This window comes from Microtus oregoni, unplaced genomic scaffold (assembly GCF_018167655.1).
Source record: "Microtus oregoni isolate MIOR12 unplaced genomic scaffold, Mior012 000077F_ref0000221, whole genome shotgun sequence".
NCBI classification, from domain to species: domain Eukaryota; kingdom Metazoa; phylum Chordata; class Mammalia; order Rodentia; family Cricetidae; genus Microtus; species Microtus oregoni.
The window spans coordinates 5,375,668-5,392,013 of NW_024544029.1; the positions used below are offsets into that span (position 1 = coordinate 5,375,668).

Genomic DNA, 16,346 nt, shown 5'->3' on the forward strand with positions numbered 1-16,346 from the left:
TTAGCTCTCTAAAGGCCTTTCCAACTTCATGATCCCATATGTTTTCTTTCCATTTAACTTCAGGTTATACATAGTTTTCCCAAAGAAACAAACCCTTTCCAACTCTGCCCACCAAAAATCTCTACCTAGATAAACTTAGTTATTTCTAAAGTCCAACTTGGCTGTCATCTCTCATAGAAATTCCCAGGTGACTGGATGAGTGAGAAGTCACCCTTCTCTGGCACCCACGGCAAGCTCCCCATCCTACTACAGGAAGTCCTCTTCCTTGTGCTCCCCATCCTACTACAGGAAGTCCTTTTCCTTGTACTCCCCATCCTATTACAGGAAGCCCCCTCTTGCTTGTGCTCCCCATCCTATTACAGGAAGTCCTCTTCCTTGTGCTCCCCATCCTACTACAGGAAGTCCTCTTCCTTGTACTCCCCATCCTATTACAGGAAGCCCCCTCTTGCTTGTGTTCCCCATCCTATTACAGGAAGTCCTCTTCCTTGTGCTCCCCATCCTACTACAGGAAGTCCTCTTTTCCTTGTTACTCTATTCTGTGCTCCAAGCATGTAGTTTTGTCTTTTTCTTACTGTATGTATACATGATGTGTGTCCCTGAATGTTCATGTATGACTGTGGACCATGGTGCCATGGTGTGAGTGTAAAGGTCAGATGACAACCTTGGGTGTTGGTCCTTGCATCCTGCTTTAAGACAGGGCCTCTTTTACTTAAATTAATTTACCGTCCTCCCCTCCTTCTCTGAAATTACAGGTAGCTGTAATGTACCTGACATAGGCACTAGAAACTGAACTTGGATCTTCTGCAAAAGCAGTAAGAGTTTTAACACTGAGCCATCTATGCAGCCCAAGGCAGAGATGGCTCACAGTTCATTGCTGCTACACCAAGGTAGCTGGGCACACTTTAGGGGATTCTCTTGTCTCTGCCTCCAATCTCACACTGGAATTACAGATGTGCACTACTGCACCTGGCTTTCTATGGATCCTGAGGATCTAAACTCAGGTCCTCAAGTTTGTGTGTCCTCTAAAAAATGTTATTTTGAGAGCTCCAGTTTCAAGTCCCAAAAGATACACTTGTTACAAAGCCCCAGCCTCAGACATATCTTATACAAAGGCACCAACTCTGACAGCTTACCGCAAACATGCCATGCCACAGTCCAGCGTCCTTCTTAAAGTCTAAAACATTTACTACGGCTTCTCCTAGAAAAGATGGAGGGAAACAGGAAGAGGTCATGGTAAGCAGAAAGTGACAGTCGCATGCATGCCCCTACCAAGCATTTTGTGCTTCTGGAAAAGCACTAGGGGATCAGAGTCTCTGGTCACTGAGACCCCTACAAATTGGCTGGAGGAGAGTGACAGGGATATGGTCACTGCAGGGACACTAAGGTAGAAACTGGGTAGTATTTAGAGGTATTATTCAAAAGTTTTTTCTTAGTAAAATTAGGAACATCTATTTGTTTTAGAAACTCTGGGGCTGGAGAGATGGCTCAGAGGTTAAGAGCACTGCCTGCTCTTCCAGAGGTTCTGAGTTCAATTCCCAGCAACCACATGGTGGCTCACAACCATCAGTAATGAGATCTGGTTACCTCTTCTGGTAACATGTAGGAAGAATCCTGTATATATAATTAATAAATAAGTCTTTTTTAAAAAAAAAAGAAACTCTGGAATTTTCACAAATATATGTAAAAATTATATTTCTTTGAAAAGCATGAAATATTATTCTACATAAAACCCTGTGTATACAGATGCCCATTTCTAGGTATATCCATAGACAGATTATCAACAAGATAAAACAGGCATACGTAAGCCTGCATCTAATTGTTTTCACTCAATGACAGATTTCTCTATGTTTCTAATATTCAAGAGCTTGAGTTTCAGCTCCCTAGGTCAGAATCTTTGAATGAAGCCCTGGAACTTAACAGGACCCAGGTGTAGCATATGATTGTTCTCACACATGCCTGTGCACGTATTAAATCCTATGATTGTTCTCACACATGCCTGTGCACGTATTAAATCCTATGATTGTTCTCACACATGCCTATGCCTGTATTTAAAATCAGACAAACATGTTGCTCTGAAAGCAAAGAAAATGGAACACTGGGAAGTAAAACTTTAGTCAGGTCTGGAGGCCATACCTGGGATTTTGGCACAAAGGGGCTTGAGGTAGAGGCCAGTCTGAACTGTAATTATGCTATATATATTTCTATAAGCAAAAGATTTAAATTTGTGTCCGTGCATTTTTGTTTCTGTTTATTTTTTTGAGAGAGGTTCTCATCTCATATTGTAGCTATGTATTACAGGCTGGCCTCAAACTGACCCTGCTCCTCACTGTGTTAGTACGCCAGCACTACAGCTGTGGGCCACAGTACCTGCCTCATAGTGCTTTCTGTTTTAATCTGAACCTTTGGAGCAGCATAGCTCCTACTTAGTTGGAAGTTTTCCATGGGAAGATGGAGACACCTGAGACCCACCCCCCCACCTCAGCCTAAAAATACAGTTTTCTATCTCTGTACTCTAGAAATCAGATTTTACATACCTGGTTTGTTTAGAAGTTTATTTAAATTACAGGATTTTTTTTTTTTTTTTAAAGAAAAAGAAGGCAAAAGCAAGCCAAGAATGTGCCCTGGAACGTTTCCCTCTGAATTTGGTCATTAAATGGAGTCCAATCACCAAGTGGGCGCTCATAGCCACAAGTATCTGAAGTTAACAATGAGAGCAGTCACGGGATGAGGTCTGACCTTCAGAATAATTGCAGGCCTGTGACAGAGCTTGGCAGTGGGACAGCATTGCAAGTCGGGACACTGTGACTCCCATTACACTCCCTTCTTTGCTTGTTTTATACTAGAAAAATAAAACAAAAACAAAACTGTAAGAAGCACAATAAGATGGGTTATTATAAATGACAAAATTCAGAGCCCAAACCTAAACCCAGATAAACCATTTTTTATTTATTATTTGCAGTTGGATCCCGAACTCTAGTCAAACAGAGCCCAGCCCGGATGACAATGAAGCCCAACTGGAGCATGTAAAAATGACCTCAAAGTTTAGTCGCTCGTTGACGTGATGTGGTCACCAAAAAGACTAATGCCAAGAGATTTGAGCTGTATGAACAGAAGCAAAATGCCAAATATAGCCATTCCTCAGTAGCTGCTCAATGGTAGAATGCTTGCCGAGCTGTGTGAGACACTGGTTTGATTCCCTAATACCACAGAAACACTAAAGGCAAGAAGCAGCAGGGCCTCAGCTGGTAGCAGGGCCTCAGCTGGTAGCAGGGCCTCAGCTGGTAGCAGGGCCTCAGCTGGTAGCAGGGCCTCAGCTGGTAGCAGGCCTCAGCTGGTAGCAGGGCCTCAGCTGGTAGCAGGGCCTCAGCCGGTAGCGGCCATCCACTCCTGCAGGCGGCGTCTTCGCATTCATCGTCAGTGTTTCATGCAGGGTGCAGCCTTCCTCTGTGTCAGATCAAAGATATTTTCCACAATTTACCCAACAGATCTCTGCCCATCTGAGTTCCTTGTTTAGCTTTTGTGTCTCCTGGTTTCTCCCTCTCATTGCTCTATCTCTGACTATGCCTTAAATGCTGGCACACCTGAGAATCCCCCTCCTTCCTACCCTATGCCATCAGGGTGTGGTATCTTTGCTTGACTGCTGGCTCTGTGTCCACTAGCCTCTCCTTCAGAGGCCTAGACTCACAGGATCCCGCTTGTCACGGGAAAGCACGCTACCAAGTTTCCGTCCCATCCCCACCTCCACCCATGAGAACTCTCTCCATGTTTTCTTGTTTTTCTGAGGCATGGTCTCACTACGAAGTCCCGGCTGTTCTGGAACTCACTAGGTAGATCAGGTTGTCCTGGAACTCACTATGTGACCAGGCTAGCCTTGAACTCACAGAGATCTACTTTCCTCTTCCTCCTGAGTGCTGAGATTAAAGGTGGGTACCACATACTGCCTGACTCTTTCTATATTTTCTATTTAACTGAAGGATTCTGCCATCCATTCAGATGCCTTTTATCCCTTCAGGACCAGTCACTCTGGCTGGCTCTACTCCCTACTGTCTCTCAACCCTATCCACTTCTCTTAGCCATCTATACGAGCTTTGGCTCACTTCAGTAACTTAAAAAAAAAAATACTTATTTTTATTTTCTTTGCACTGGTGTTTTGCCTGAATGTATGTCTGTGTGAGGGTGCCAGATCCCCTAGAGCTGGTGTTCCAACTGTAAACTGCCATGTGAATGCTGGGAATTGAACTCTTCCTCTGGAAGAGCAGCCAGTGCCACCTCTCCAGCTCAAAAGCTTTTTTTAAATGCAGGCTAGGGGCCGGGCGATGGTGGCACACACCTTTAATCCCAGCACTCGGGAGGCAGAGGCAGGCGGATCTCTGTGAGTTCGAGACCAGCCTGGTCTACAGAGCTAGTTCTAGGACAGGCTCCAAAGCTACAGAGAAACCCTGTCTCGAAAAACCAAAAAAAAAAAAAAAAATGCAGGCTAGGGCTGGAGAGATAGATCAGAAGCTAAGAGCACTGGCTGCTCTTTCAGAGGACTCAGTTCAGTTCCCAGTACCCACATAGCAGCTCACAACTGTCTAGAACTTCAGTTCTAGGAAAGCTAATGCCATCTTCTGGCCTCTATGGGAACTGCATGTACATGGTCCACTTATGGACACACAGGCAAAACACTCATACATATAAAATTTAGGGGAAAAAAACAAAACCAACCAACCAACCAACCAACCAAACAAACAAAAAAAACCAACAAACCCAACCCTAAAACCCAGTGTTTCCTTTCTAGCCCAGCCAATCTAGATAAATCTTTTCAAAAACTTCATTATTATTTGCATGTATGGTGCACATGCCATAGCACATGTGTGGAGGCGGTGGAGCTGATTCTCTCCTTCCACCTTTACGTGAGGTTTTGTGGTCAAACCTGTCATGCTTAAGTGGTGAGTGCGGGCCTGCTGAGCACCCAGCTGGCCTAAACAAATCTTTTTACACAATAAGGACAATCTTATTTCTCACCTACTAACAACCCTTTAAAAGTTCTCCCCTCAGTAGAGAACCTGTGGGTAATGTGAGGCTCTCAAACAAAGGGGTTCTAGGAGCAGGGCCTCGCAGTACAGAGCAAGGACATTTCCCCTGAGGCCAGGGTGCTGAGGAGGGCTGCATGATAAGGGCCAGCCCCAGCAGCAGTTCCCAGGAGGGGACGGCTTCAAACAGGCCCCACTCTCTGTCTTTGCGTCAGCAGTATGCCCACCCTCTTCTTTCGTGGCCAAAGCTACTTCAAGTTTTACCTATCCTTGTTATTACAAAAAAATTACCTCTTAGCAGTCACTAACATGCATCTAAAGCGTAAAAAAAAAAAAGCCAAGAAACACACACTGTCTCCAGACTTACCTCGATGTATGCTGGTTCTGTACCAGCGGGTGAGATGTGGGGCTGCCAGTCTTTGGGAGGCTTTGAAAGGTACTTGGAATCTGTTACAACCCACTTGAGCCGAGGCCAACCTGTCAACCCAGAGTGAAAATTGAACTGCTTAAGCCACCAGTGAAGGACTTCACACTGAACTAGTCATCTTAAATGTCAAATGAGGATATTAAGATCATTTCATCATCAATAAAATACTTAATTTTTACTAGGTTTAGTGAAAAGTCGTTAATTATAACTTCTTTCAAAAGAGCATTTGTCCATATGAGAAATGCGGGCTGGACTCCTCCACAACGGGAGACTCATCCGTCAGGGGAGCCTGCAGAGCCGTGTGTCCTACCATCACCCAGCCTTAACGTACACAGGTTAAGAGTGTGACTACAGAACCTGACAGATTGGGTTCAAATCACCACTCTGCCTTTATTAGCTGGAATTTAAGGATTCTGTTTCTCAATTTCCTACCTGAAAAATAGGGATAATTACTATACCGATCTTGTGACTAAGAATAAAAAACAAACAAACAAAAACATACACATGAAGTCCTTAGTTGTTACTCTACTAAAATTCTAACTAGCCAGGACTCAGGCAGCAGAGGCAGCTTGTATCTCTGTGGGTTCAAGGACAGCTTGAGCTACACAGAGAAAATCTGTCTTGAAAAAAGCAAAAAACAAACAAAAATCTAAAAGACTCAGACCTGACTTTCTTTTTTTTTTTTTTTAATATTTATTTACTATGTATACAATATTCTGTTTGTCTGTATGCCTGCAGGCCAGAAGAGGGCACCAGACCCCATTACAGATGGTTGTGAGCCACCATGTGGTTGCTGGGAATTGAACTCCGGACCTTTGGAAGAGTAGGCAATGCTCTTAACCTCTGAGCCATCTCTCCAGGCCCCAGACCTGACTTTCAATGGGTAATTTGGGCATGAATATTACTCACCTTTAAACTGTACAATTTCTCCATTCTGGGTTTTTGGCAGGCCCTTCAGACAAATTTCACTGGTGAGAGCTAAGGCAATCCCACAGCTCCCTAGCAAGAAGCCAATCTGCTGACCTCCAGCATCCTGTGGAGAAAAAAATAATGAACACAGTGAGGGTGTGAGCATGAGTGAGCATGAGTACACCACGCTTGGCAATGGCACCCAGAGACACCCATCACTACCCACTGTGCCATGGAGCCCAGACAGCTTTCAAATGTCGCAGCTCGAGACAACATGGCTCAAGCAATTTCTGTGGTTGTTCCCTAAGTACAACCAAACACTGTTTCAACCTGACATTACAAAGTATGCACCCTAAGCCAGTGTAACCTTCTGTGACTCTTGAGGCCAGTGGAACAAATTCTAACAGTTTTCTTCTCCCAGCCCTATCCCCAAATCAAGAGTAGCAGCTACCCAGGCCAGAACAACATAAATAACACGGATATCAAAGCCCATATTTCCATTCAATTACACCAAATCTTATCTTCCTTTATTCTTCTACTTTAGAGGAAATAGATTTTAACCTTAAATAGCAGCAAAAGCAACCAAAGGCAAAGTCTAAAGTATTTACCTGCCGTCTTCGAAGTATCACTAGGGAAACGCACAAGGACTGTCAGCTTAAGGGGAGCCTTATGATCTACCCATCAACTAAAACTTTAGCAATGTCACCAATCTGTTTATTATTACTTAAAAAGCTCTTTATTATGAATCAACATTCTCTACTATATTAGTCTCTAACATCAATTCTCAGAAATAAACAGCATGAAATGGCCAGTGTGAAAAGCTCAGGGAGAAACCATTCAAACTAGAATGGAAATCTGCCCTGTCATCTTTACTATCAGGGCTGACATGGTCTGAACACAATCTCCATTGTGGAGCAGTCACCTCCTCCACCGCATCATCACCTCCCTGGCCTCCTCCACTGCATCATCATCACCTCCCTCGCCTCCTCTACTGCATCATGACCTCCCTGGCCTCCTCCACTGAATCATGACCTCCCTCGCCTCCTCCACTGCATCATCACCTCCCTGGCCTCCTCCACTTGATGAAGTAAGTCTGAAGGAATGGTACTCTATGAATGGCAACCACTGCACACTCAAATATATGCCTCCCATGACTTTCTTTCTTTCCTTCCTTCCTTCTTTCTTTCTTGACAGTATCTCTCTGTATAGTTGTCCTAGAACTCACTATATAGACCAGGCTGGCCTCAAACTCACAAGAAATTCACCTGCCTCTGCTTCTCAAGTGCTGGGATTAACGGCAGAGGCCACTATGCCTAGCGATTACATTGCTTCTAGTGTCACTGAGTCAGTCCAGTGCCTCCTGTATCACAGCGAAAGACATTTAGCACAAAGATGTTACCTTTCTGGTCAGTGGTACTTCTATAGGTACTGGAATCACTTCTGCCAGAAGACATCCATAAAAAGCCACCATAAACATGACTGGATCATTGTTGGGGTAAACCAAGGCAACCTAAAATTCCCAAAGACATTAAACAACAGTGGAGCGCAGACTGATTAACTCTATACACATAGAACATTTTCCATGGACACAATAAGTCAAACAATTTAACAGTTACTCATTCTGAAGGAAATTAAGTGACTTTGAAGGACAAAAACATCTGGTAGGGGCACCATCATCCCCATGGTTATACCATAGATTCTGGGGTAGAGGTTCCTCAGAGAGTATTTGCCTCATATAAGACCCCATTTACATTCCTAGGAACACCAAAAAGCAAAGCTAAAACCTAAAACTTACACATTTTGAGACATAAAAATGCAATTCATTATCATTATTGTAAAATGTTTAATCTTATTTATGATTCAGTAGCAGACAGCTTGTCTAATATGTTAATTACTTAGGAAGCTTAACGCAATTTACCTTAGTGCAGGGTTAATAGCATAAATGTGGTGGACATCTCACGACAGAACAATGTAATTTAGAGCTGTGTATGTCTCAGGAGGCGCCTACAAGTGTTAACCAGCTCAGTCACCACACTGGGACCACACAGGCCTGTTCTTAACCTTTCACCACACCAGTCCCTAGTCACTCAACACGCAAGTGGTCCAGCATGAAGGCATCTGGTAACATATGAACAAGTGCAAGTACAGTTGGCTCATTGGCAAGAGGTAAGCCAGGAGAACACTGAAAGCCCTAAGTGTGCAAGCCTGTGATTGCTTCTGCTAAGTCACAGGAGTAACTTTACTCAAGGATGCAAAACCACTCATCTTACTACACTGTCGCTCTTGTTCTCTGGCTGGAATATTCGCAGATTCACGTTTGAAATCTGACCATATCACTAGATTCTTTTAAGTTTCTTTTATTTATTATTACTGTTTGGATAAAATATGCGTGTGGGTGCCGGGTGTGTGCCATAGTGTGTGTGCTTAGGGGACAACTGTCAGGTCTGTGAGTTCCAGAGATGGGACACAGACGCGAGGCTTCTACAGCAAGCCCTTCATCCCGTGAGCCACTCCCCCAGCCCCTTAATCACTGTGTTCCTGTTTCTTCTCAATTTGCAATCAAACTGCTTAAACTCACTCCAAAGCTGAGTTCAATCTAAACCTTTAAACTGTCCTAGAGGTCTAAAAATAATTCCACAGAACGAAATGGCCTTCTTGACACTTGGGTAGGCACAGCATCGCCTGCTTAGGTTCAGTGACTCACGGAAAGTCCTCAGTATCAGTCTGTACATGTAAAGCCATACTTTAAGGATTTCTGGGACATTGTAAAAGCATTTTTATTTATTTTTTTATATATATTTTATTTATTTATTATGTATACAATATTCTGTCTGTGTGTATGTCTGCAGGCCAGAAGAGGGCACCAGGCCCCATTCCAGATGATTGTGAGCCACCATGTGGTTGCTGGGAATTGAACTCAGGACCTTTGGAAGAGCAGGCAATGCTCTTAACCTCTGAGCTATCTCTCCAGCCTCCTGTAAAAGCATTTTTAAATAGTTACTGAGGATCCATGAGATAGCCTGAGAGTGCTTGCTACCAAGTCTGATGACCTGAGTTTAATCCTCCAAGGACTTACGTGGTGGAGAGAGTCAGCTCCCATAAACTGTCCTCTGACCTCCACAAGAACACTCATGTTCACACACAGACACACACACATAAATGTAAAAAATATTTTCTTAAAAAGGTTACATTAAGAAAGTCTGCTTATTAGTCTACTAAAAAGAAAGCTGGGGTCAGTGAGATGGCTCAGTGAGAAGAAGTGCTTGCTGAGCAAGGCCGACAGTCTCAGATTGATGGAAATGCACTGGCCGGTCTTACAGGGACCAGGGGCCTTTCCAGCACAGTGGGAGCTCACAACCACTTCACAGCTCCAGTTCTAGGAATCTGATGTCCTTAGGCACCAGACACGTGGTATACATAGACACACATACAGGCCACACACCCATACACATAAAACAAGTAAGCATTTTAAAAAGGAATAATGTAAGTCTTATCATTGTACAACAAAGCCCGGGGTATGTATCAGAAACAAATACCACCTTTCTAACAAACAAAATAAGTTACCCTGTCTCCAGGCTTTAACACAGGCTCATTTTTGGTCCCCAGTTTATTAAGCAGCGTGTAAGCCAACTTTAAACTTCTGCTCCACAACTTCCCTGAGAAAAGAAAACAATCAGACAGAAGAGATTATAGGCCTGTTTCAGCCAGAGAGCACTGGGTTCAGCATGCTGACAGTCGCCAGTGGCTGCGATGAGCTGGTACCACCCTCCCCAACACAGAAGTCTCCCCTCAAGCAGCCTCTCGGGCACTCTAAAGAGTCACTCTTGCCCAGGACAAATGAAGCACCCTGCCTTACTTAAGAGTTCAAGTTCTTTCCTGTCATCTGTTTTTTCTCTTTTTCTTTTTGAGACAGGGTCTTACTATCCTGGGACTTGCTACATAGACCAGGCTGGCTTCAAGCCCACAGACATCTGTCCACTTCTGCCTCCCAAGTACTGGGATTAAGGTGAGTGCCACTGATATATGGCTCATTTCAATTTTTTTTTAAATAATGTAACAAGAGCATACTTAATACCTTTAAAGAGAGGACAACATTTTTCGTTTGTCTGTTTTTTCTTTTCTTTTTTTCTTTTTCTTTTTTTTTTTTTTTTTTTTTGGTTTTTCGAGACAGGGTTTCTCTGTAGGTTTGGTGCCGGTCCTGGTACTAGCTCTTGTAGACCAGGCTGGCCTCGAACTCCCAGAGATCCGCTTGCCTCTACCTCCCGAGTGCTGGGATTAAAGGCGTGCGCCACCACCACTGCCCTTGTTTGTCTGTTTTACAACACAAGACTAAAAGACAGTTGGCTATGTCCTAGGGTTTTCTGGAAGGTTTAACTCAAATGATTAAAAAAAATACTATAAATGGAGTAAGCTGAGCGTGGGTTCATAACAATAATGCTACCCTGCAGAGGCTGAGGCAGGAAGATTTCTTCTGCTTCAAGGCCAGACTGGGTTACATAGTGAAATTTTGTCTTATATAGAACTAAGATCAAAAGAGAAGCTGGTTCTAGGAGTCATACGGATGTACTCATAAGTGTCAGATGGACGTTGGAGGGAGGGGCTAGTCAGTGCCACGATTTATGCCTGCAACTCAGAATCAGGAGACTAAGAGAACTAGAGTCCAAGGCCATCCCGGGCTACGTGAACTTTGTCTCAGAAACATAAAACAAAACAAAAACAAATCTTCTAATGTAAAAACAAAAACGAATCTTATTTTGCTGTCCTTAAACCTAGCTGCTTACCCACATCACTTTAGCAAATGAAAATGTTTGGCAATACCTCCACTTGGAACACAGGGTCTAATGAAATGACAGAGACACATGCAACCGAGAACTACCCAAAGAAGCGCTGCCCAGAGTCCTGGAGAAATCTTAGCGCAGTGGGGACCCACCGTATGTGAGCGTATATACTGGTTTCCCAGACATGTCCAGCCCAGTCAGGCAGGGGCACTTGGCTTGGGTGGAGCCCCAGCGCTGCAGGGCAGACTCCAGCGCAGGGGGCCAGTTACAGATGACTCCAAGGGGCTCTCCCTTCACTGGCATCATTTGTCGGCCCTCAGGCTTTGGTTGGTTGGGATCTGGCCGAGGTACTGCAGCAAACAGGCAAGAAGATGAAATAAGTTCACATGTTTCTAACTCCAACTCGAACACATTTTCCTCTGTCTCTCTCTGGCTCATTCTCACAGTGAGGCCTTAGGGCTTCCATCATCCTCCCAAGGAGTCACAGCTTCCAGGGAAGGGATGGCTTACTCCCATCACAGCTTACAGTGCCCCAAATGCAAGGGCTGCTTAACGGTGTTAGTTGAGTGCAGAGAGAGGAACACCTACACCAGGAATCAGAGAGACTGTTTATACTCAAAATATACACTGTAGGTTTTTCTACAGTGAACAAGTATTATTCAAATAATTATTTAAATCCTACATTTCTTTTGTTTATTGTTGGTTTTGGATGTTTGCTTTTGTTTTTAAGACAGGGTCTCCCTATCTAGGCTTGGTTGGCTTTGAACTTGATATATAGACCAGGCTGACCTTGACCTCATAGAGAGCCACCTACCTCTATCTCCCACTGTGCTCAGTCTTAAACTCTATATTCTCATAGAAGAAAAGATAATTTACATATAGGCTAAATACTCAAGTAATTACTGTGTACCAACCAAGTGCACAGACTATAGTAAACTGGAAATGTGAACAAGCTGGGTATGGGAGCCCATCCCCATAGTCTCAAAGTTCAGGAGGCTAAAGCAAGAACAAGATCAAATTTAAGGTTTGCCAAGGAATACTGCCAAGACTCTTGTCTCAACAAAACACTTAGAGAAAACAAACACTGCACTTTCAGCTACAGAGTACACAGGGGCACACAGACAGTGATACCTCAGCTCCAGTGTGACTCAACAGCTGGTGACGTTCTCTCTCCTGTACTCCGAGTGTGCAGTCACCCACTGCCCATGTTAGCCTGGTTTTGCTGTGTGCATGCTCTAGTGCATACTGCAGCTATATATGGGCTGAAGAGATGGCTCAGTGGTTAAGAGCACTGGTCTCCCTTCCAGAGGACCCAGGTTCAATTCCCAGCACCCACATGACAACTTATAGCTGTCTGTATTTCCAGCTCCAGGAGATCTGATACCCTATTCTAGCCTCTTTGGTCAGCAAGCATGAAGGTAGTACACATACACACATGCAGGGAAAACACCCATCCATACAAAATCAATCAGTATAGACAACTAAAAGTAATAATAAGAAAAAACTGTTCTTTGTAATTCACTATTATGATGGATTTGTTTGACTCATTCTTTTTTTAGAGTTAGCACATAAAGCAGGGGGCTTCCAAACAGCATTTTATACATCTGTATCATTACATTTCATTCTTGCTCATCCCCATCCCACCTCTCCTACCCGCTCCTGCTAGCCTCCCTCTTCCCAAGCAGACTTCATGTGAATTTCATTTCTCTCTTAGCCCCACCTCTGCTAAGACTCCCTTCTCCCCTTTCGCAGTGCCCCCTTTTCAGGACCTGCACACACACACATTTAAATCTAGATTCTGCAGGGAAAAGACATGCTGTCTGCACGTTTCTGAGTCTGGCTTATTTACATAGTGTAATGTTCCCTATTTGCATCCATTTCTCTGAATTCATTCTTCTCCTAATAAAATACTCATTTCACTCCTTATTTTGCATAATATTTTCAGACCATTAAGATTCTTAGATTTAATCTAAATTTAACAGGAATACCAAGGAGTAACTGTTATAAGCCACTTCATCTCTACAGAGACTGTGCATCTGGGAGGTAGAGTTTTCCACTAGAGCTGCGTGCACACTTCTTCATGCTTCCAAAAGACACAGGTGTTTTCCTTTTCCAAAAACAACCATTAGTCAAAGAAATCTATTTATAATTAGTAAAACACTGTTAGAAGCCGGCAAAGATCAGAACTAGTCTCCAATATGCCACATCCCATTACTATTCTGATATGATTGTAGATTACTTCTAGTCTCAGGACAAGCAAACAAACTGACAGGGCTTCCAGATAGTTCTTTATGCAGGAGAGTCTGTCAGTCTCTCTCCCTGTGTGCAGTCTCCTTGGTCCCCTCTACTCTTTGTGAGTCTGCCATGAGCTTCAATCACACAGAATGGCTGCTCTTCACCCACACTCACACCCTCTCCCTTCTCAAGTTCTCTTATGAAATCCAGGATATCATGATTTCACCAGTGAATGGTTTTTAATTATTGCACAACCACACACACAGGACTAACTTCTTACCTCTCCCATCTTCTCTAACATGAACATCCTGGCTAACCTGTTTCTACACTGACTCATTTTAGAACTCACTGGTCTACGTCACAATCAGCATGAAGGAAGGAAGTGCATTTTCATGTCTTTAAATGTCTTTACTATCTACCACTCTGTCTTCTGGAAAGTGAATGTGTGTGCACTGACTGGCAGAGTCAATAAAAGGCCCATCTGTATTACAAGAAAGAAACCAAACCTTTGAGGCTGGATTTGTTATCGACACGCTCAAAAAATACAAATTACAAATAATTATAGAAATCATGTATTTCTAGGTGAGTGAGAGGGTTCAGCAAATAAAGGTGTTTGCCATCAAACCTGCTGGCCCAGAACCTGCATGATGGGAGAGAAGCAGCTTTCGGAAGTGGTGCTCTGGTCTCCACACATGCTCGCTCGCTCTCTCTCACAGGCACACACACCATGCGCCTTCTGACTCAATGACTGAGTACAAAGACCACACTAACGAGGATAGCTCTTAGCTCCCAGTCCTCTTTGTCCCCATCCCTTCTCCGAGACCTAACACCGCAGCCGCATGAACTCCTTCAGTAAGAACGATGCCACGTTCAGCCGTGAGTGTGTGCTTCTGGCACTTTCACTACTACCTTCCACAATTTCTTCAGAGTCGTCCACAAAAAATTCCTTTAAGGGGGGTCTTTTGGGTCGTTTCAGTGTGCTGAGAAGCTGCTGGATTTTCGTGGATACTCTGCTACTGACAGGAACACCTGTAAGGGGAAAAGCAATGGTAAATTCAGTTAAAATTCATTGAGCTCAATAATACATTTTATTACCTCAATTACCTCATTCTTCTCTTTAAAAAACTTACCTATTAAGCTTTTTATTACCAATGAGACTTTTAAGGATTTAAATGCCTTATTTATTGAAACTGTGATTTCTCTTTCTTACCCTTATTTCCTTTCCTCCTTCCTCCCAGATCATCTTCTTTTTTTTTTCCTTCAAGACAAGGTTTCTCTATGTAGCCCTAGCTGTCATAGAACTCACTCTCTTGACCAGGCTGGCCTCAAACTCACAGAGATCCACCCGCCTCTGCCTCATGAGTGCTGGGATTAAAGGCGTGCGCTACCACCGCTTGATCCAGATTTTACTTCCAGCTATGCTTGCTTGGTCTTTGCCATCTTATTCTATTCAAAAAGGACCAAATATACACTTGACAAACTTTCTAACAACAGGAGACAAACCCAGCGCTATGCTGAGTGTGCAGCTAAAGGCCTCCCCAGGCTTCTGTTCCTCGTATAGCATTTTTTTTTCTTCCACACTCGACTCACGGTGCTTTCTACAAACACCAGCATGGACAGTGACAAGAGGGACTGTGCATGGTGATGACGAGTGAGGCGGCAGCAGGTGTCTCTGCAGCTGGTGCAGCTGAGAAGAGCTGCTGGGCACAAGTTGCATTTTCCCAGTTGAACGTATACTCCCTAACCCTACCAAGGGACTCATACCATCAGCCGTGTCCATAAGGCTGGATCTGTTGGATCCTTTGTGCATGCCTTTAACTATGCCAGAAGGTGGCAGGTCAATGTTTGCTGGGCGAAGTGAGGAAGAGGAAGAGGTAGTTGCAGTGACATCAGGAGGAGCTGAGACATTCTCTGAAGGGAAAAGACAAAATTTAGAATCATATGGTATTAACAGTAAAAATAACACTATAAATCTTTTGTTTTAGCTCTTTTAAAACAAACTTTAAAAAATATTTATTCTCTTATTTACTTATTATTATTACTATCATGTACTGTGAGCTAGTTCTCTCCTTCCGTTGGAGGTCCCAAGGATGAACGAGTCCTGAGTTGCCTGAGTGCTTCTGCCTGCTGAGCTATCTCACCAGCCTAAAACAAACATTTCCATCAAAGTCTACTAGGACTTACTGGAGGAAAATGAAGGTAAACCAGAGCATATCAGCTTTCTAAAACATAATTCTCAAGATCTGAGTAGATTTGGTCATTAGATCAAATCACATAGCCAATGTTTCTCAAAAACATTATTTCCTTACAGAGTGGATAACAGGAATTCAATGTTTGTAAACAAACGGAATCAAAGTGAGTAAGGTCCAATTCTACTAGTTCTCTAGGTCCTTGAACACTTCTGTATGCCATGTTTTATCTGGGATGTTTCCAGTTCTACCAAACGAGAGTGGGTCAGAGACCCATATTCTCAAAGGAAGGAAAACGAGATAGCCTACTTCTAATTTTGACGAGACAGCCCAGAGTTAAGCTGGATCCACTATCCGGCAAGGTTCCCCACATATGATACTTCATGGAAAAGTTCTTTTGAATTTTTTGAGACAGGGTCTCCTTAGCCAGGACAGCTGACCCGCTGCCTCTGCTTTCCAAGTGCTGGGCCTACAGGTGCACACGATCTGGTTCAGTGTCTGTGGAAAGTGAGCTGGGGTGAGAACAGGAGTGCTGTGGGCTGGGAAAAAGCTACTGAATGAAGCTAACCCCCCACAAAAACTAGACAACATCTTCTGAAGAAAGAAATTAGAGGACACAACCATAGGACATAAAATAATCAAAGCTGCTTGCTGCCTGTGGCAGGGTAGTGGGGAAATGCCTATCTGCGTGCAGCTGCACTGGGAGGCTCAGGGATACAGAGGAGAGCAAGGAGTGCAGGGCGGGTCACAACAGTGATGTGTGGCTTTTTAATGTGGCAATCATATCCACAAG

General features: G+C 43.7%; 1 protein-coding gene across 5 annotated transcripts in view; it reads right to left on the minus strand.

Moving 5' to 3' along the window:
* Nucleotides 1-16,346, minus strand: part of Dip2b (disco interacting protein 2 homolog B) — a 186,819-nt gene that overhangs the window by 61,897 nt on the left and 108,576 nt on the right. For 3 of the 5 annotated variants that reach the window (XM_041642505.1, XM_041642502.1, XM_041642500.1), the window contains 9 exons: nt 15,129-15,275; nt 14,271-14,393; nt 11,282-11,479; nt 9,916-10,007; nt 7,751-7,861; nt 6,352-6,475; nt 5,383-5,492; nt 2,737-2,839; nt 1,134-1,198 (listed from right to left, as the gene is read on the minus strand). In XM_041642505.1, the coding sequence (XP_041498439.1) occupies nt 1,134-1,198; nt 2,737-2,839; nt 5,383-5,492; nt 6,352-6,475; nt 7,751-7,861; nt 9,916-10,007; nt 11,282-11,479; nt 14,271-14,393; nt 15,129-15,275 (1,073 nt within the window). The remainder of the gene's footprint in view (nt 1-1,133; nt 1,199-2,736; nt 2,840-5,382; nt 5,493-6,351; nt 6,476-7,750; nt 7,862-9,915; nt 10,008-11,281; nt 11,480-14,270; nt 14,394-15,128; nt 15,276-16,346) is intronic. The other 2 variants (XM_041642503.1, XM_041642501.1) reach the window with 1 other exon arrangement.